The sequence below is a fragment of the Mycteria americana genome, chromosome 3 (assembly GCF_035582795.1).
Source record: "Mycteria americana isolate JAX WOST 10 ecotype Jacksonville Zoo and Gardens chromosome 3, USCA_MyAme_1.0, whole genome shotgun sequence".
Lineage (NCBI taxonomy): Eukaryota > Metazoa > Chordata > Aves > Ciconiiformes > Ciconiidae > Mycteria > Mycteria americana.
The window spans coordinates 77610250-77623853 of NC_134367.1; the positions used below are offsets into that span (position 1 = coordinate 77610250).

General features: G+C 38.0%; 1 protein-coding gene across 2 annotated transcripts in view; it reads right to left on the reverse strand.

Annotated features, from left to right (window-relative positions):
• Positions 1 to 13151, reverse strand: part of PRKN (parkin RBR E3 ubiquitin protein ligase) — an 802017-nt gene extending 788866 nt beyond the window's left edge. For both annotated transcript variants that reach the window (XM_075499098.1, XM_075499097.1), the window contains exon 1: positions 13106 to 13151. In XM_075499098.1, the coding sequence (XP_075355213.1) occupies positions 13106 to 13112 (7 nt within the window). In that variant the 5' untranslated portion in view covers positions 13113 to 13151. The remainder of the gene's footprint in view (positions 1 to 13105) is intronic.
• Positions 13152 to 13604: the final 453 nt, after the last annotated feature.

The following is a 13604-nucleotide window of genomic DNA, read 5'->3' on the forward strand; positions in this document are numbered from 1 at the left end:
GTAGGCTACAACCATTTGATCACAACAATAAATTTATTCTTACAAGAAGAAAAAAGGTAATAAAGGCAGTATGTTGTAAACAAAGGAGCTTAGATACATACTGAGCCTATTTCTTCTGAGAAAGAGGGTCAATTATCATAGAGACGAGCTCGTGCTTCAGTTATCCCCATCCAGTTTGCCAAGGAGAGGTACTTACAACTAAAAGTTTACGTTTAAAGTGGCCAATATACACATATATATATATATATATTTTTTTTTTAATCTTGTTCTCTCAGACTAAAAACTGCTCTAAGCTCCCTTTTCTTCTTCAGGAGCTGGTCTGTACCAGATTTAGACATTCTAAACAGTCTTTGACTCTGTCCTGCCATGTTTCTTCAATCAGCCAGAGAGCAGACTGGAATGAAATTGATATGATTGGATAAAGGAAAATCAAATTTTTTCAACATTTAGTTTCAGTAATCTGATTATGAAGCTTTTAGTAATAGTGTAATTACTTTGAAGTTCTGAACATATGTTTCCAGTGAGAGTATTCTACAGAGGACACTGTATCAGAAAAGGGAAGAAATGCAAACACAGATGTACCAAAAATATTTCAGCTCATCAAAAAAAATTAAAATGGGAAGGAGAACCATATGCCAGAGATATAATATGATGTCCAATATGAACCACTTTCATTTCCATCATCCACAATCCCTTTATTTAACACCAATGAAGAAAATGGAAAATACTTTTTCCATGACCTCAAAGCACATTACCAGAAAGTCACAGGATTGGCATATTTAAAAAAGGAAAAAACACACAGAAAATGACTAAGATAGAAAGCAGCTGAACACTGTTCCTTGAATTTTGAAGGGAAAAATTCAATGAGTGCTAATGTTTCCACTGATGCAAAGGGTGTCTTAGAGAAATAGCTCACACAGTAGACTTGAAAAGCCCAGATATTTCAGTTTCTTGCAATTCATACTCTTTTGAAGTTAACTAAATATCCTTAGCTCTATACATTGAAAGTTATTAAATCTGATATATTAGATCTGACACAAGACAGTTCTATTGTCTAGATTTACTAGTAAAAAAATGAATCAGTGAACTAAGAGGGGAAATTCACCACTGACCAAAACATTTAGAAATGCTAAACAAAAGATACAGAAAACAGCGGCACAAACAACAAGAAAATATTGGAAAAACAAAGAAAAGGAACTAGTGGAACTATGTCATCATGCAGAAAAGCTTTACCTTTTTAACAAAACACATTGGTCATCGCAACAGTGATGAACAAAAAGCTTATCTTGTTTCTGGAAAACAAGTTTGCCTTTTTTATTTTTTGTGGGGTTTATACATCACAAAATTTACAAACTTAAATGAATTTGCTTCAGTGCTCATCTATGTCATCATAAGCAAGCTTAGTATGTAAGCCTACTGCTTTATATAGTACACCAAAAAGATTTCAGACATTTGTAATGACATTAATAAGTTTTCACAGATAAACTAAAGCCAACGAGGATGTCTGACTTGTGATAACAAACATATTGTTCATACCATCTTCACAAATAACACAGCACAACCAACACCTTTTGATGGCAACTGCTCTCTAAGAAGCTGTGCTTTCATTTCCTACACATTAATATATTATAACCTTGCTGTCCTTTAAACTGCCATGGAATTACAAGCTCTTTCCTCAATTAGTAGCTTCATTCATCTTTACCATTTTCTGAACCTCCTAAACAATAAATCAAATCAACTTCTAAATGCTTTTCTTTCATATACTCACATCAGGATTGCATACACTCTCAGTGGAAGGGTTTAGGCTTAGAGCTTGGAGGCAAAGACAAACTGTGACTTCAAATCATAAGAGAATGTCAAAAGAATTTCCAAAAGCATGGAATACAACAAAGCAAGTAAAAATATTATTGTTGTTTTCTTGCAAAAAGATCTATGCTATAGGGCCAAATAATATACAACAAAAGAACTTTTGACATATACAGAAAATAAACACACAATCCCATTGGTCAGATTTCCAAAATCAGAGTTAAAAAGGGAATAAATTAATGGCAAGGCACTCCTTGAGAATGTTCATTTGATAACCAGCTTCCTTTCATCATTTCAATTTAGCTCAAACCAGTTAGGTATAGAAAATCATCAGTCTTCCTTAACAATCATAACTGGAATAAAGCTGAGAGGTGTGGGTTAAAAACAGTATGCAGGATCCAGGTAATTTATTTTGGATATGTTTAATGGGCAATGGCCCATCATTCTTTTTAGAATGTGTGTGTGTCGTCATCATTGTTTTCTTCCCTCCAAAGATAAATGGAGAAAAAAAATAATGGTATATAATATCACAATTTCAGTGGTCATCAGACGGGATGAAAGCTTTAAAATAGTTTTAGAGTCAGAGTTTAAAAATTTTCCTCCACTGAGATTGTTTGCATGAATAGAGGTACTAATTTCTGCAGACAGACTCAAAGGGTTCCAAAGTCCAAGAGAGAGTTTTTTGCTGTAAAAATTTATTCTAACTGCTTAGAGATAACAAAGCAGGAAAACAGTTAACGTGGTTAATTTCTCTGAAGCATATAATTTACAATGCCACTTCTTTTGCAAGGCATTGTGATACATTTAGAAGCAATTGCTGAAGATTTTGTGGCTTACCCATGACAGGCATATAGCCACTGTAAAAAAGACATCACTGAAATGTCCTACATAAAGCTACTGTGTACCTAATGCGTTGTAATTGTGACAAGTTATTTACTGAAATCTTTTGGCTGAATTAATGAGAATTCACTAATCAGACTGCCTTCTGAAGAAGAGATGCATATTTACCAGCACAAATACCAGCTACCACTGTACAAATTTCTCAAGGACATGAAATAAAAGCCAGTCTTATGATTAAAAGTTCATTACTTTCTACCCTTAAGATCACTGAACTCGAATTTAATATTTGACTAATGGCTGGAGAACTACATGATTCCTCTTGTCTCTTGTCATTTTAACAGATTTTGTAATAACATGGCAAATCTCTCACAGTTATTTTCATATGCCTCAAAGAGCAACTTTTGTGCTACAATTTTTCCTGGGTCAAACATTAACAATACTAATGTAGACATGAACATGCTTATAGAGAAAAGTGATGCAACGTAAGAGTTACTGCTTAAAAGCTAGTTTAGTACAATCAGGCAGACTTCAGTCTGCCTCAAAAAGCACACAGCAATGAACTAACTCTTTCTCCATCTCGTCCAGCCTCAGGAATAAAACCTGCAAGGGGGTACTGATGGATCTTTCTACATCAGATAAATCTGATGGATTTTTATCCTGATTTTGTAAGGTCATCCATCTTTCCACTCCTTTTACGCTGATCAAAATACAAGGGGATTGGGAGAGTCCTAAGGTACAACATTTGGAAACTGAAAAATTGTTAAAATATAGAATTTAAAGCACATAATTTACCAAACTAAAATTTAGTTACTTAATGATTATGAAGTAAGTCCTCATTAAATGCAAACATTTACAAGATGCCACACACTGTAGTTCAGAAGGGACAAATCATGTATTGTGAAATAATTGACAATTATATAATTAAAGCTTGCCTGCTAACTGTCTCCAACCTTTGTAGTGGCATTGGGTAAATTGTGGGTATATAGCTACACATTTCTAACATTTCCATTTTTCCCTCTTTTAATGGAAAACTTTATACATCACTGGCTACATTTTGTGTTAGAAGTTGATTTTCAGTCCAGCAATACTTATGTACAGTGCATCACCAAAAAAAATCATTAAATAATAAAATTGGTTGAAAAGAATGAATTGTATCTCTTTTACATAAACCTCTTTGGCAAAGTAACAAAGTTTCCACTATTGGTTTTACTCTCCCTTGGGCTTCTACTAAATATAGGAACTTGATAAACCTGCACCATTCTCAGTAGTTTGCTTCTGTGGCCTGGCCACTTACGCAACTGACAGTTCCATGATATGGTGTATACTAGTCCAATTAATTTATTTCAGTAAATGGGGATATATGTGTTTCCAATTAAGAAAGCTACTCCACCTCGAGGCAATGTTATCAAGACAGAATCCAATATCATCTTCGGCTTTCAACATATCTACAAAAGATACATAAATTACTTTGGCAGGGACTTTTAAGCAGTAGTATTTGCTGTAATGTGCTCCAAAATATTTTTTTAAATTTCCATATTTTGTTAGCATAGGCCTTTTCCTAATTGTTTCTGTGAATAAGTGGAATTTGAAATTCTTAGTTTTCTCATCTCACAGATAGGCTAGACCAAATGTTTTGGCAATGGATACTATATTTATACATTACGTATGCAAGAATTTATCTTTCCTGCTACAAAAGTTGTTTTCAGTTTATCTTTCTTTGTCACTCGGAAAAAGAAGATAGGAATTTAAATATAATCTTCTCCTTTATAATGCCTTTTGTCCAAAGGACTGTGAAATCCTTTGTCAGCTCTGGATACGTTCCCAACATCAGCAGGAGCTGAGCATACTCTGCAGCAACTGAGGGTGAAGATGCACAAGAAGGACTAAACACAAGAAGGACTAAAGAGATCAAAAAGCACCCTGCTAAAATTATTTAGTCCCATGTTTGCTATCTTCTTCTGCATTTTCCACTTATTTTGAGCCAACTTTGGTGTTCACTGGGCTCTTCTCTGAGGATGATATCCAGCAAAAATGGACAGGTTTTTTGCTACAATAGCAAGTAGAATTAGGTCAACAATCAAATTATAATACGGTCAGTGAGAGGAATGAGGCAGGATGCACAGATAGCAGCAGACAATGGTAGGGAGGAGCAAGGGAAAAAAAATGGTAGCAAAACCTTTTCATGACTGATACAGCTAGATCAGAAGTCATTTACACAACCCTATCACAAGCACAATAAAGAGTCAGATCTTAAATTAACACACATATACATCTACTCACCATTCTGGTTACAGATATACCACTAGGTAACCAGATAACACAGAAAAGGATGGGGATTTTGGCAATGGGAAATAATTTTAAGAAACTGCCAGATCGATATTCTATCTGTAGGGCCCTACCTGAAAGACTCAGAAAACTGCATCAGAACATCCTTAGCCACTGCTTAGTCTCTAATGTGTCTTGGCATTACAATAGTGTTATTTTGTGGCCACTTAAAAAAAAACCCCACCACACACCACACAAACAAACCAAAAAACAAAACCCACTTCCCTCTCTCCTTGCTACTTTTCTTTCGAAAAGAAATCCAAGCAAAAGTCTTCCCATCCCTCCTCAGAGACAAAGAAATCCAGAATGCTCACGTATAAACAGAAACCAGATGTCTTTTGAAGATAACCTATTTCATATGATACTTTCTAAAACTCTGAAGTCATAACAAAGCATTTTGTAGGAAAATAATCAATAAAATATAAATCCAGTAAAACACACAATATTTCCTGATGCAGTTCTGTACATACACAGCATAACACAGTTACCCTAGCAAAAGAAAAAGGCTCAAAACAACCCCAAAACAGGTCATGCATAAGAAATGCAAGTAGTCTTCAATATTCTGAGATTTAGGTTTTGTTTAATCAAATTAACCATCGGAAAGATTATTCCACATGTTCATGAAGTAAGTGTAATAGTGATCTACAACTCAAACTATTATTCCAGTGAAAAGTACGTATTGTAGTGGAACTATCCATAGCATTACATAAACCGAAATAGAACACCAAGATGACAACAAAAGTAACAAACTCAAAATCGCAGCATGCTATCATCAAAATATCTAAGTAGACAATTCCCAAAATACTTTCCCTTTGGTTGCTAAGCTGGCACCATTATTTTCTAGTCTGAATTCATTCAGGGAAATTCTGAAAGAGTCTCTTCTCATTTTGCTTCCTTAAGGTTATTTTCATAACAATGAGAAATAGAAATATATATGCAGAAAGTAAAGATTACTAACACACTGAAAAAGAGTGCAACACAGACAAGTGATCGGTCATCCAGATAGCTAAACTTTCACCCAGGTTCCCATTCTCCCTTAACTGGATTACTGCTGTATGAATCATACTTCACTGTCAAAGCCTTTCACAACCTGTCTCTACTACCACCTTCATCTCTCATTCACTACAGAAATGCTGACCTGCCAATGTTAACTATTTAGAGCCCATCTTCTACATTTTTAAAAGTTTGGAGCCTTCTCCCATGTTTTTTATTCTTTGAGAGATGTTTCCTGAAAAATTCCATGAAGCTGCCCCAATATCTTCCTTCAAATTCAGTTTTAATCTTTTTTTTCTGTAATACCTATTGAAAACTCACGAACAGGTTTTCAGGAAGGTAACATTATTGCCAGTGTTGTTGACTAAGAAATAGCTCAGCAAACCCAATTGTGGGTTGTCACTTCCCTTGCACCAACACTGGTTCTCAGCTAATCCAATAAGAAACTAATACAGGGTATCAAATGAAAAATAATTAAAAAACAAACAAAAAAACCCCAAACAAAAAAAAAAAAAAAACAAAACAAAACCTCCCATGCCCCTAAGTAAGTGGAGTTTTTGACAATCCAGGTCACTTAATTAGCTCACTCTGGAGGCAAATGAATATCAGTGTCAGCTCAAGGAACACATGGTTGGGTAGTAAGGGGGAAGGGAGGGCATCAAAATGTTCTCCTTTAGGTGGCAGTCAGCTGCACTACACAACACCACTGTTTGTACGTGACTTGGCAATTTAAAGGGTCAAGAAATAAAACAGCGTTAAGGGATGTCCCTTTAGTTACACCCACATAACTTTCATGTCACCATACTGTGAACCAACTCAGGGAATTGACCCAGATTAAAAAGAAACTATTTCTTCTGGATTATTTTTTGACTTCACAGTGTGCCTGAACAGATGGTTGCTCTACTGCAACTGAAAGATTAGTTTGCTGGTGTCAGGGCAGGAATGAGTAGTGTACAGCAAGAGAAGCAGCAATACCTAAAGACAGCACTGCTGTAGTATAACTTTTAATATGAAAACAAAGGCTCATACTAACCTATGTTTTGAGTGTACATGTTAACCTTCATCTGTCTCCTGTGTTACACCTACAGTATTTAGCACAGGTACGGTGTTTTTTTGTTCTGTATTTATAAAACTCCCAGGTACTGTGGTGCTACAAATAAAATGTTTAAATGCCTGGAACAATTCCTTATGAAACAGATATATTCGTATGTTGAATCTACAACTTGTTGTTGCTTTGGTTTTTTTTCCCTCTAACACATAAAACAGAAGCATATGAAGGAGCTGTTTATCAATGGTGTACTTTGCTGAGCAATACAGTTTCTTCCTTGTTCAAAATATATTTCCATAGTGTAATTTTAAAATTGTTGGGGATTTTATGGGGAAAAGAAGTTGGGGAACCAACTACACACTGAGTTTCTACTGGATTTAGTTTGCCTTTTAATTAAACCTTTAAGGAGCCTACCTAATCCTGCATTCTAAAAAGAAAAAGAAACTGGAAAACTATTAAAGTTACAGAACTGCTAGCTTCCCATGGTAAGAATAATATAAAACATCAAACAACATTAGACTATGTTAGCCTTGTCTCTTCTTCCAAATTTTAATACAAGTATTTATTGATTTATTTCACTAGTACTTGCTTGACATAACAAACAGTGAAACAGTAGATTTGATTAATTTTTATTTATAAGAGGGCAACATTATTGTGACAGGCTACCAACATAAAAGCTATATGCTGCTAAACAGCTGCAAAAAGGCTTACTTGCTGTTTGTGATAGTCTATGACTAGCATTTGAAGACATTCCCTGTTACAATCTTAAACTTCTTTACCACAGGACAGAAATTAGTAATGCATCAAATTATAGAGCTGTAAATTTTTGCTACTGAAAAACTTCTCTTATCAAATTAACTTAGGTACACAAGCCTCTGGGAAGTTTTTGTCCAGTTCTTGTCAACCCACAAAGACTATCTTGTATCATCTTCAAAATAACACCAGGGTATTATGCTTTCTGACCAGTCTGTCTTCCTGACGCTGACACCAACATGGTAGAAGTGCAAACAGGAATATGGAAATGCTAGGAGGTCAACTGATGTCTTTCAGTGCTTACTTAAAAATAAGAAGCCCTCAGCTTGATTGAATCCTCATATTTAGGTGACCGTGTTTATTTTATCCTTCCTCATGTCTTATTTCATGACTATATCATTAATGAACATTGATTTGTATCTCCCCTTTTAGTGGTAGAAAACAATTGGCCTTAAAATTATCATCAATAACCATTCTAAAATAACAAGAAGCAGTTTACGTAAGCTAGCTGCAAACTCATTGCAGAATACATTTCATAAATACTTCAGGCCCTGTTCTATATTCTTTATGCATCCTCACGAAAGCTCTCCAACATTTTGACAGAGCACTACCAACAGCTCCTTGTGAAGCAGCAGAACTATGACACTAGCGATAACAGACAAGCACAGTGCAATGCATCCACATGGACATTGTACTGAGTTTATTTATCAGACCTTACAGCGTTCAGCCAGTTTAAAAAAAAAAAAATCAGACAAATTGTATAACACGGTAATACAGATAAGCCTGTCTTTAAAACAAAAAATAAAAAATGAAGACCTAACATTGAGATCTTCAGTATAAACATGTTTTCTGCTCTGACCAAGGTAGAAAAATGCAATCTAGTATTTTACCAATGTCACCTGTATCAAAAACACTAAGAAAATGTTATCTTTCAAATATTGAAATAGATTTAAAAAGTCTTAAGAATCTGTGAAAGCTTCTGGACAAATGGCTGAGCAAATGAGTGTTTTTTTCCAACAGAACATAATTTCCAACTTTTTGCCAAATCTAAATGTCAAATTTAAAGCATCATATTAATACCACAAGTACCAGTCTTAACCTTTAACTCATGATCTGAATAAACATAAGTGTTTCACCCTACTGTAAAGCTAGTGCTGCTCAAAACTTGTGCTCTCTATGCACAACTCCAGTGGGTTTCTGCAGCTATCTGAAAACCTAAGCATACTCTGCCTGGGGCTACTCTCTGCATGTTAAGTCAAAAATATGATACCGTTAAACTGTTTGAGAACTTAGATGTATGGCAGTATAGTTCATGGTAAAGGTATGTTAAAACAATTGAAACATAAGGCAAAAGTGTACAAGTATTCATACCTTATCAATTCTTGTGCACCTTATCAAGGTGCACAGGCACCTTGGAGCCACTATTAGGACAGAATTTACAGTAAAACAGCCCTAGTAAGGTTGCAAAATGGACTGCAAAAACAGGACTGCAAAACAGCCCTAGTAAGGTTGATCTCAGTCACCACTTTGTTTGTGTCCAAGCAACAGTATTGTTGATCAGGGGAAAAGCCACTGCAAGGAGTCACCAGCAGACCCTACCCTCACATCAGCCACAAACACTGGAAATGTGCTCTCAAGGCACCTAACCAGCCTGGAGACAGAGCAAGCAGGTGGTGGCAACTCCAGCTAGTGCTCATCAGGCCTCTAGGCTAACCCCTTTTCTCTCCATTGGATACAATTTACCACTGAACTCATGCTTCCTAAATTTCACTACCTACACTGATGGAAAGCTTTGAACTAGCCACAACAGACAGACATTTCCACTGTGCTTCCACTGAAGCACAACAAAGCCACTAAGAAAACACGAATGCAGAAAAAAAATGGGGGATAGCTAGCAGAGTGACAAAAAAAAAAAAAAAAAAGACACAAATCTGGAAATATGACATAAAGTCTCATAAGCTTAAGGTAAACGGTAGTATAGAAGTTGTCCACAGAAATGCTTTCATCTACAGTAAACTCCTTTGAGGACTGGCTGGCAGAAGACAGTGAAGTACAACACAGGTCCTTCAAGCAGCAGATATTCAGCTCATTTAACTTACATCGCTGTTACAGATATGGAAAGCAGCACCAATTTGGCTCCCCAATGACCAGTAATTTATGCAAGGATTCCTATCTTGCATCAGTCAGAATACATACTATAGTGTTCTCTAGTCAAAATGAAAAACACTAACTTAAACACTCCTTCACTTACCTAATTTTTTTCATTATTAAAATAAAATTAAATAAATTTCTATAGAGAAATTTCCTGAAGTCCTTAACTGAACAGCCCATCAGCAAGTAGTATAAATAAACTGTAACTTTAAAAAAAAGCAATATATGCATAAGCAAAAGGACTGCTGAGGAATCATTCTGGCAACTTCACTTAAAAGCAAAGCACATTACAGAACAATCTTCTAAAAGCATTTATAAAAGCAAGAGCTGCTTTTACCATTTACCTTGATAAATACTTTTAAAGATATACCCAAGAATTAAAATTCCAGAAGCACTCATGAACTCAGTGCAATACCATGCATGTGTCAGCTGTCACGGACTTTCCAGGTAAATTTGTTCATGGAATTTCTACACAAATGGACTGTTACATAATTAACTTGCTGTTACAATATTCTAAATGCAGATGTCACACAGATGAAAATAAATACAGTTACATATTTTGAAGGCCTCCCTCAAGGAATAAGCTCTTACTGAAAATAAGCATATACTATTTTTTTTTTTCCAGGTAATATGTTAGCACTCAGAAATTCATTTATAAGCAAATCTTTCTCCACAAATCTCTGTTCAGTCAACAAAAACTAACAAGGCAGAAGAACATAATAACAAGCAGGATGGGAAATTACAAGAAGACTACTAAAAGCCGGTTATACAGGTCAATAGTCTAATCTCTTCTGGAACGATAGGTGCTATGGAAAAAAATCTTCCTCAGCAAAATATCTTAAAAAAATTCCATGGGAGGAAAAAAATAAAAATAAAAAGTTCAAAGAACCACCATGAGCATGGTCAAACACATAGAGGAAGACAGAGTCAAAAGGTTCACCTATTTCAATGGACAAAAAATTAGAATAAAAACATAGAAGAATAAGAAAGAAGAAGAAAAAATAGTAATACTAACATGTTAATGAGGTTTGTTCTCCCTTTTTCACAGCAAAAGAACAAAGGGACATAAAAAGAAAGTAAGAGATCAGAAATTAAAAATCAGTTAAAGGAATTAATTGTCATGTGTTGCACAATTATATTGTAGAGTTATTTGCCACAAGAACTCATGAGGACATAAAGCATTTCCAGAGATATGAGACTGTATAACATTTTGGAAAATATACTATATGCTTCATAGGATAATTCTTTGAACGCCCAGGTCAAAAAACTGGGCACAGATTACACAAATTATTTCACCCTTCCCCTCCTGCCTCCAATTTTGCCATGGTATTCCTAGTTTATAAGTGTTTAGACAAGAGTTTTCAGAAAGCAGAAAATTGGACTAGGTCTCTACATCAGATACTTTGAAGACAATTCTGGTATTTTCAGAGTGGTGGGTTTTTTCCCCCCCTTTTTTTTCCACTAAACAGGTTGCTGCTTAAATCATTTAAGGTTGCAACTCATGTAAATCTGTGTTTACAAATTTGCAACTAACTGGGATGTACATTTCATAATCAATGTTCACAAACATTTACGTCTGCCACAGTGAAAATAAAATAGTAATTCCTCAGTCATAAATGTTATCTTCATGTGCAGTAAGTAAACATTTAGATTTCAGTATGAGGTCTAGAGGCATCAACTCTGTAACCACATGGGCACTCCCTTATGTACACTCAACTTACTTTTCTAAGCATTCAAAAACAAACACACACTGCAGTTCTGTAAACACATGTATTTTATACACTCCAGCAAGACATCAAATCAGCAGCAGAGATAACATTAGAAGATGAAAGATAATGGAATACCTGACCCTCTGTGCTCTCCTTAAGCCAAGCCTTTAATCTAAAATATTCTCTGCTACATAAGAAAAAAAAAAACAGTCCAAATGACAAGAAAACCCAGTAAGTAAGGTTCCACAACTAGGACGAGACCATTTGCATAAATATTTATACAGACTGAAAATACCACATAAATAACTGCTTTTAACTTTCTTTTTAGCTTTTGCAAAGCTGAAAGAGAAAGAACATTACCTAAATACTTGAGTTCACATAACACTAAGAAAAAAGTATGCCTAGTTGAAAGACCCATAGGATTCTTGGACACTTTCAAGATGTTTAATTTAAAAACAATAAATATTTTGACAACAAACTGTATGCTTTTCAACTTGATCAGGTCTTATGTAGACAGCAACTATGACACCTACACTGAAGATGAAACAGCAAGCCTGAAGAAGGCAAGGAATTGTTAAAATACAAGTGCATCTACTACATTTTATAGCTTTTACTGTAAATAATTCACAAAACTGAGAAAGTGAAAGCAAGAGGAAGTGTGTAATGAGAGGCAAGGACTACAAAACAGATCCTATAATGTGTCGGACTCTCCAGGTATGGATTCATCTTACAAATAACAGAAGAAAACCCACTGCTGAAACGACCGATTCACATGTCATACCAGCATTAGATGGGTACAGAAGCCAACTGAAGGACAAGCGGCCAAACTCCCAACATGATTAGGCCTAAGTTGCTTCTCCACCAGCAAGTACGATGCCAGACCAATAATGCGTACATATACTGGACAAGGCCAAAAAGGTTCACAAATCACACAAACCTTGCCCAACAGTATTTACAATCGATATACTGCGGGGAAATAAAAAATAATTTTAAAATGACCTCAATCACAAGCCCTGGGCTGGCCGTTGGAGGGTCATCCCCCACCAGAGGGGCAAAGAAGAACAGCACTGACCCCTCAGCACTTTGACCCCCGAGTCCTCTGCACGGCCCCGCCAAGCGCACGAAGTACTTTAACCAGGGGCGCAGTAACGAAGGCGAGAAGGCAGCGAAGGGCACAGCCCAGCCGGCTCCCCTGCGCCGGTCCGGACCCCCGGAACCGCAGCCACCAGGCGCCGTGCAGTGCCGGCTCGTCCCCGCGGGCACCCGCCACCACCCGCAGCGGGGCCCGAGGCGGGCCACCCCGCCGAGGCACCAGTGGAGGCGGCGCGGGCGGACGTGCCTACGGGGACCGCGAGGGACCGAGGGGAGACAAGTCAGCCCACACCGCCCCCCGGGGCCGATGCGCCAGGGCGGCCGAGGGGCGGGCAGGAAAGGGCGGATCTGCATCCGGGCTCGTTCCCTCCCTGACGCGCTCACTCACCTATCATGGCGGCGGCGGCGGCGAGGGGTGGGGTGGGGTGGGGCGGGGCGGGGCGGGGCGGGGAGGGGAGGGAGGCGCGCACGCACGCACCCGTGCCGGCGGCACCCGCCGCTCGAGCGCTCCCCTGCAGCCCTGAGCGCCGCGTGACTACGGGCCAGCCGGCGCGAGCGGCGGGGCCAGCCAGCGGCGGATTACGCATGCGCCCGGCGGGGGGGCGCGGTGCCCTCTGGGTATCGTAGTTCTCGCCTCTTCACACCGCCCAGCTCTCCTCACGTGACAGCCTTCCCCCCTCCGCCCCGTGTTAATTACTCTCTGTTAATTGCTGTGGAGCGCCGTGGTGCCTTCCCGGTTTTCGGTGCAGCTGCCTGCGGGCAGCGCGGCGCGGGTTGCCGCTGGGTTTTCTTTGCTTAGCCTGCTGCTTCCCCGCGCACGTGACCCCGCCGGCAAGGCGGCGGGCTGTTGACGCGTTGCCTAGAGACGGGCGCGAGGCCGGGGACGC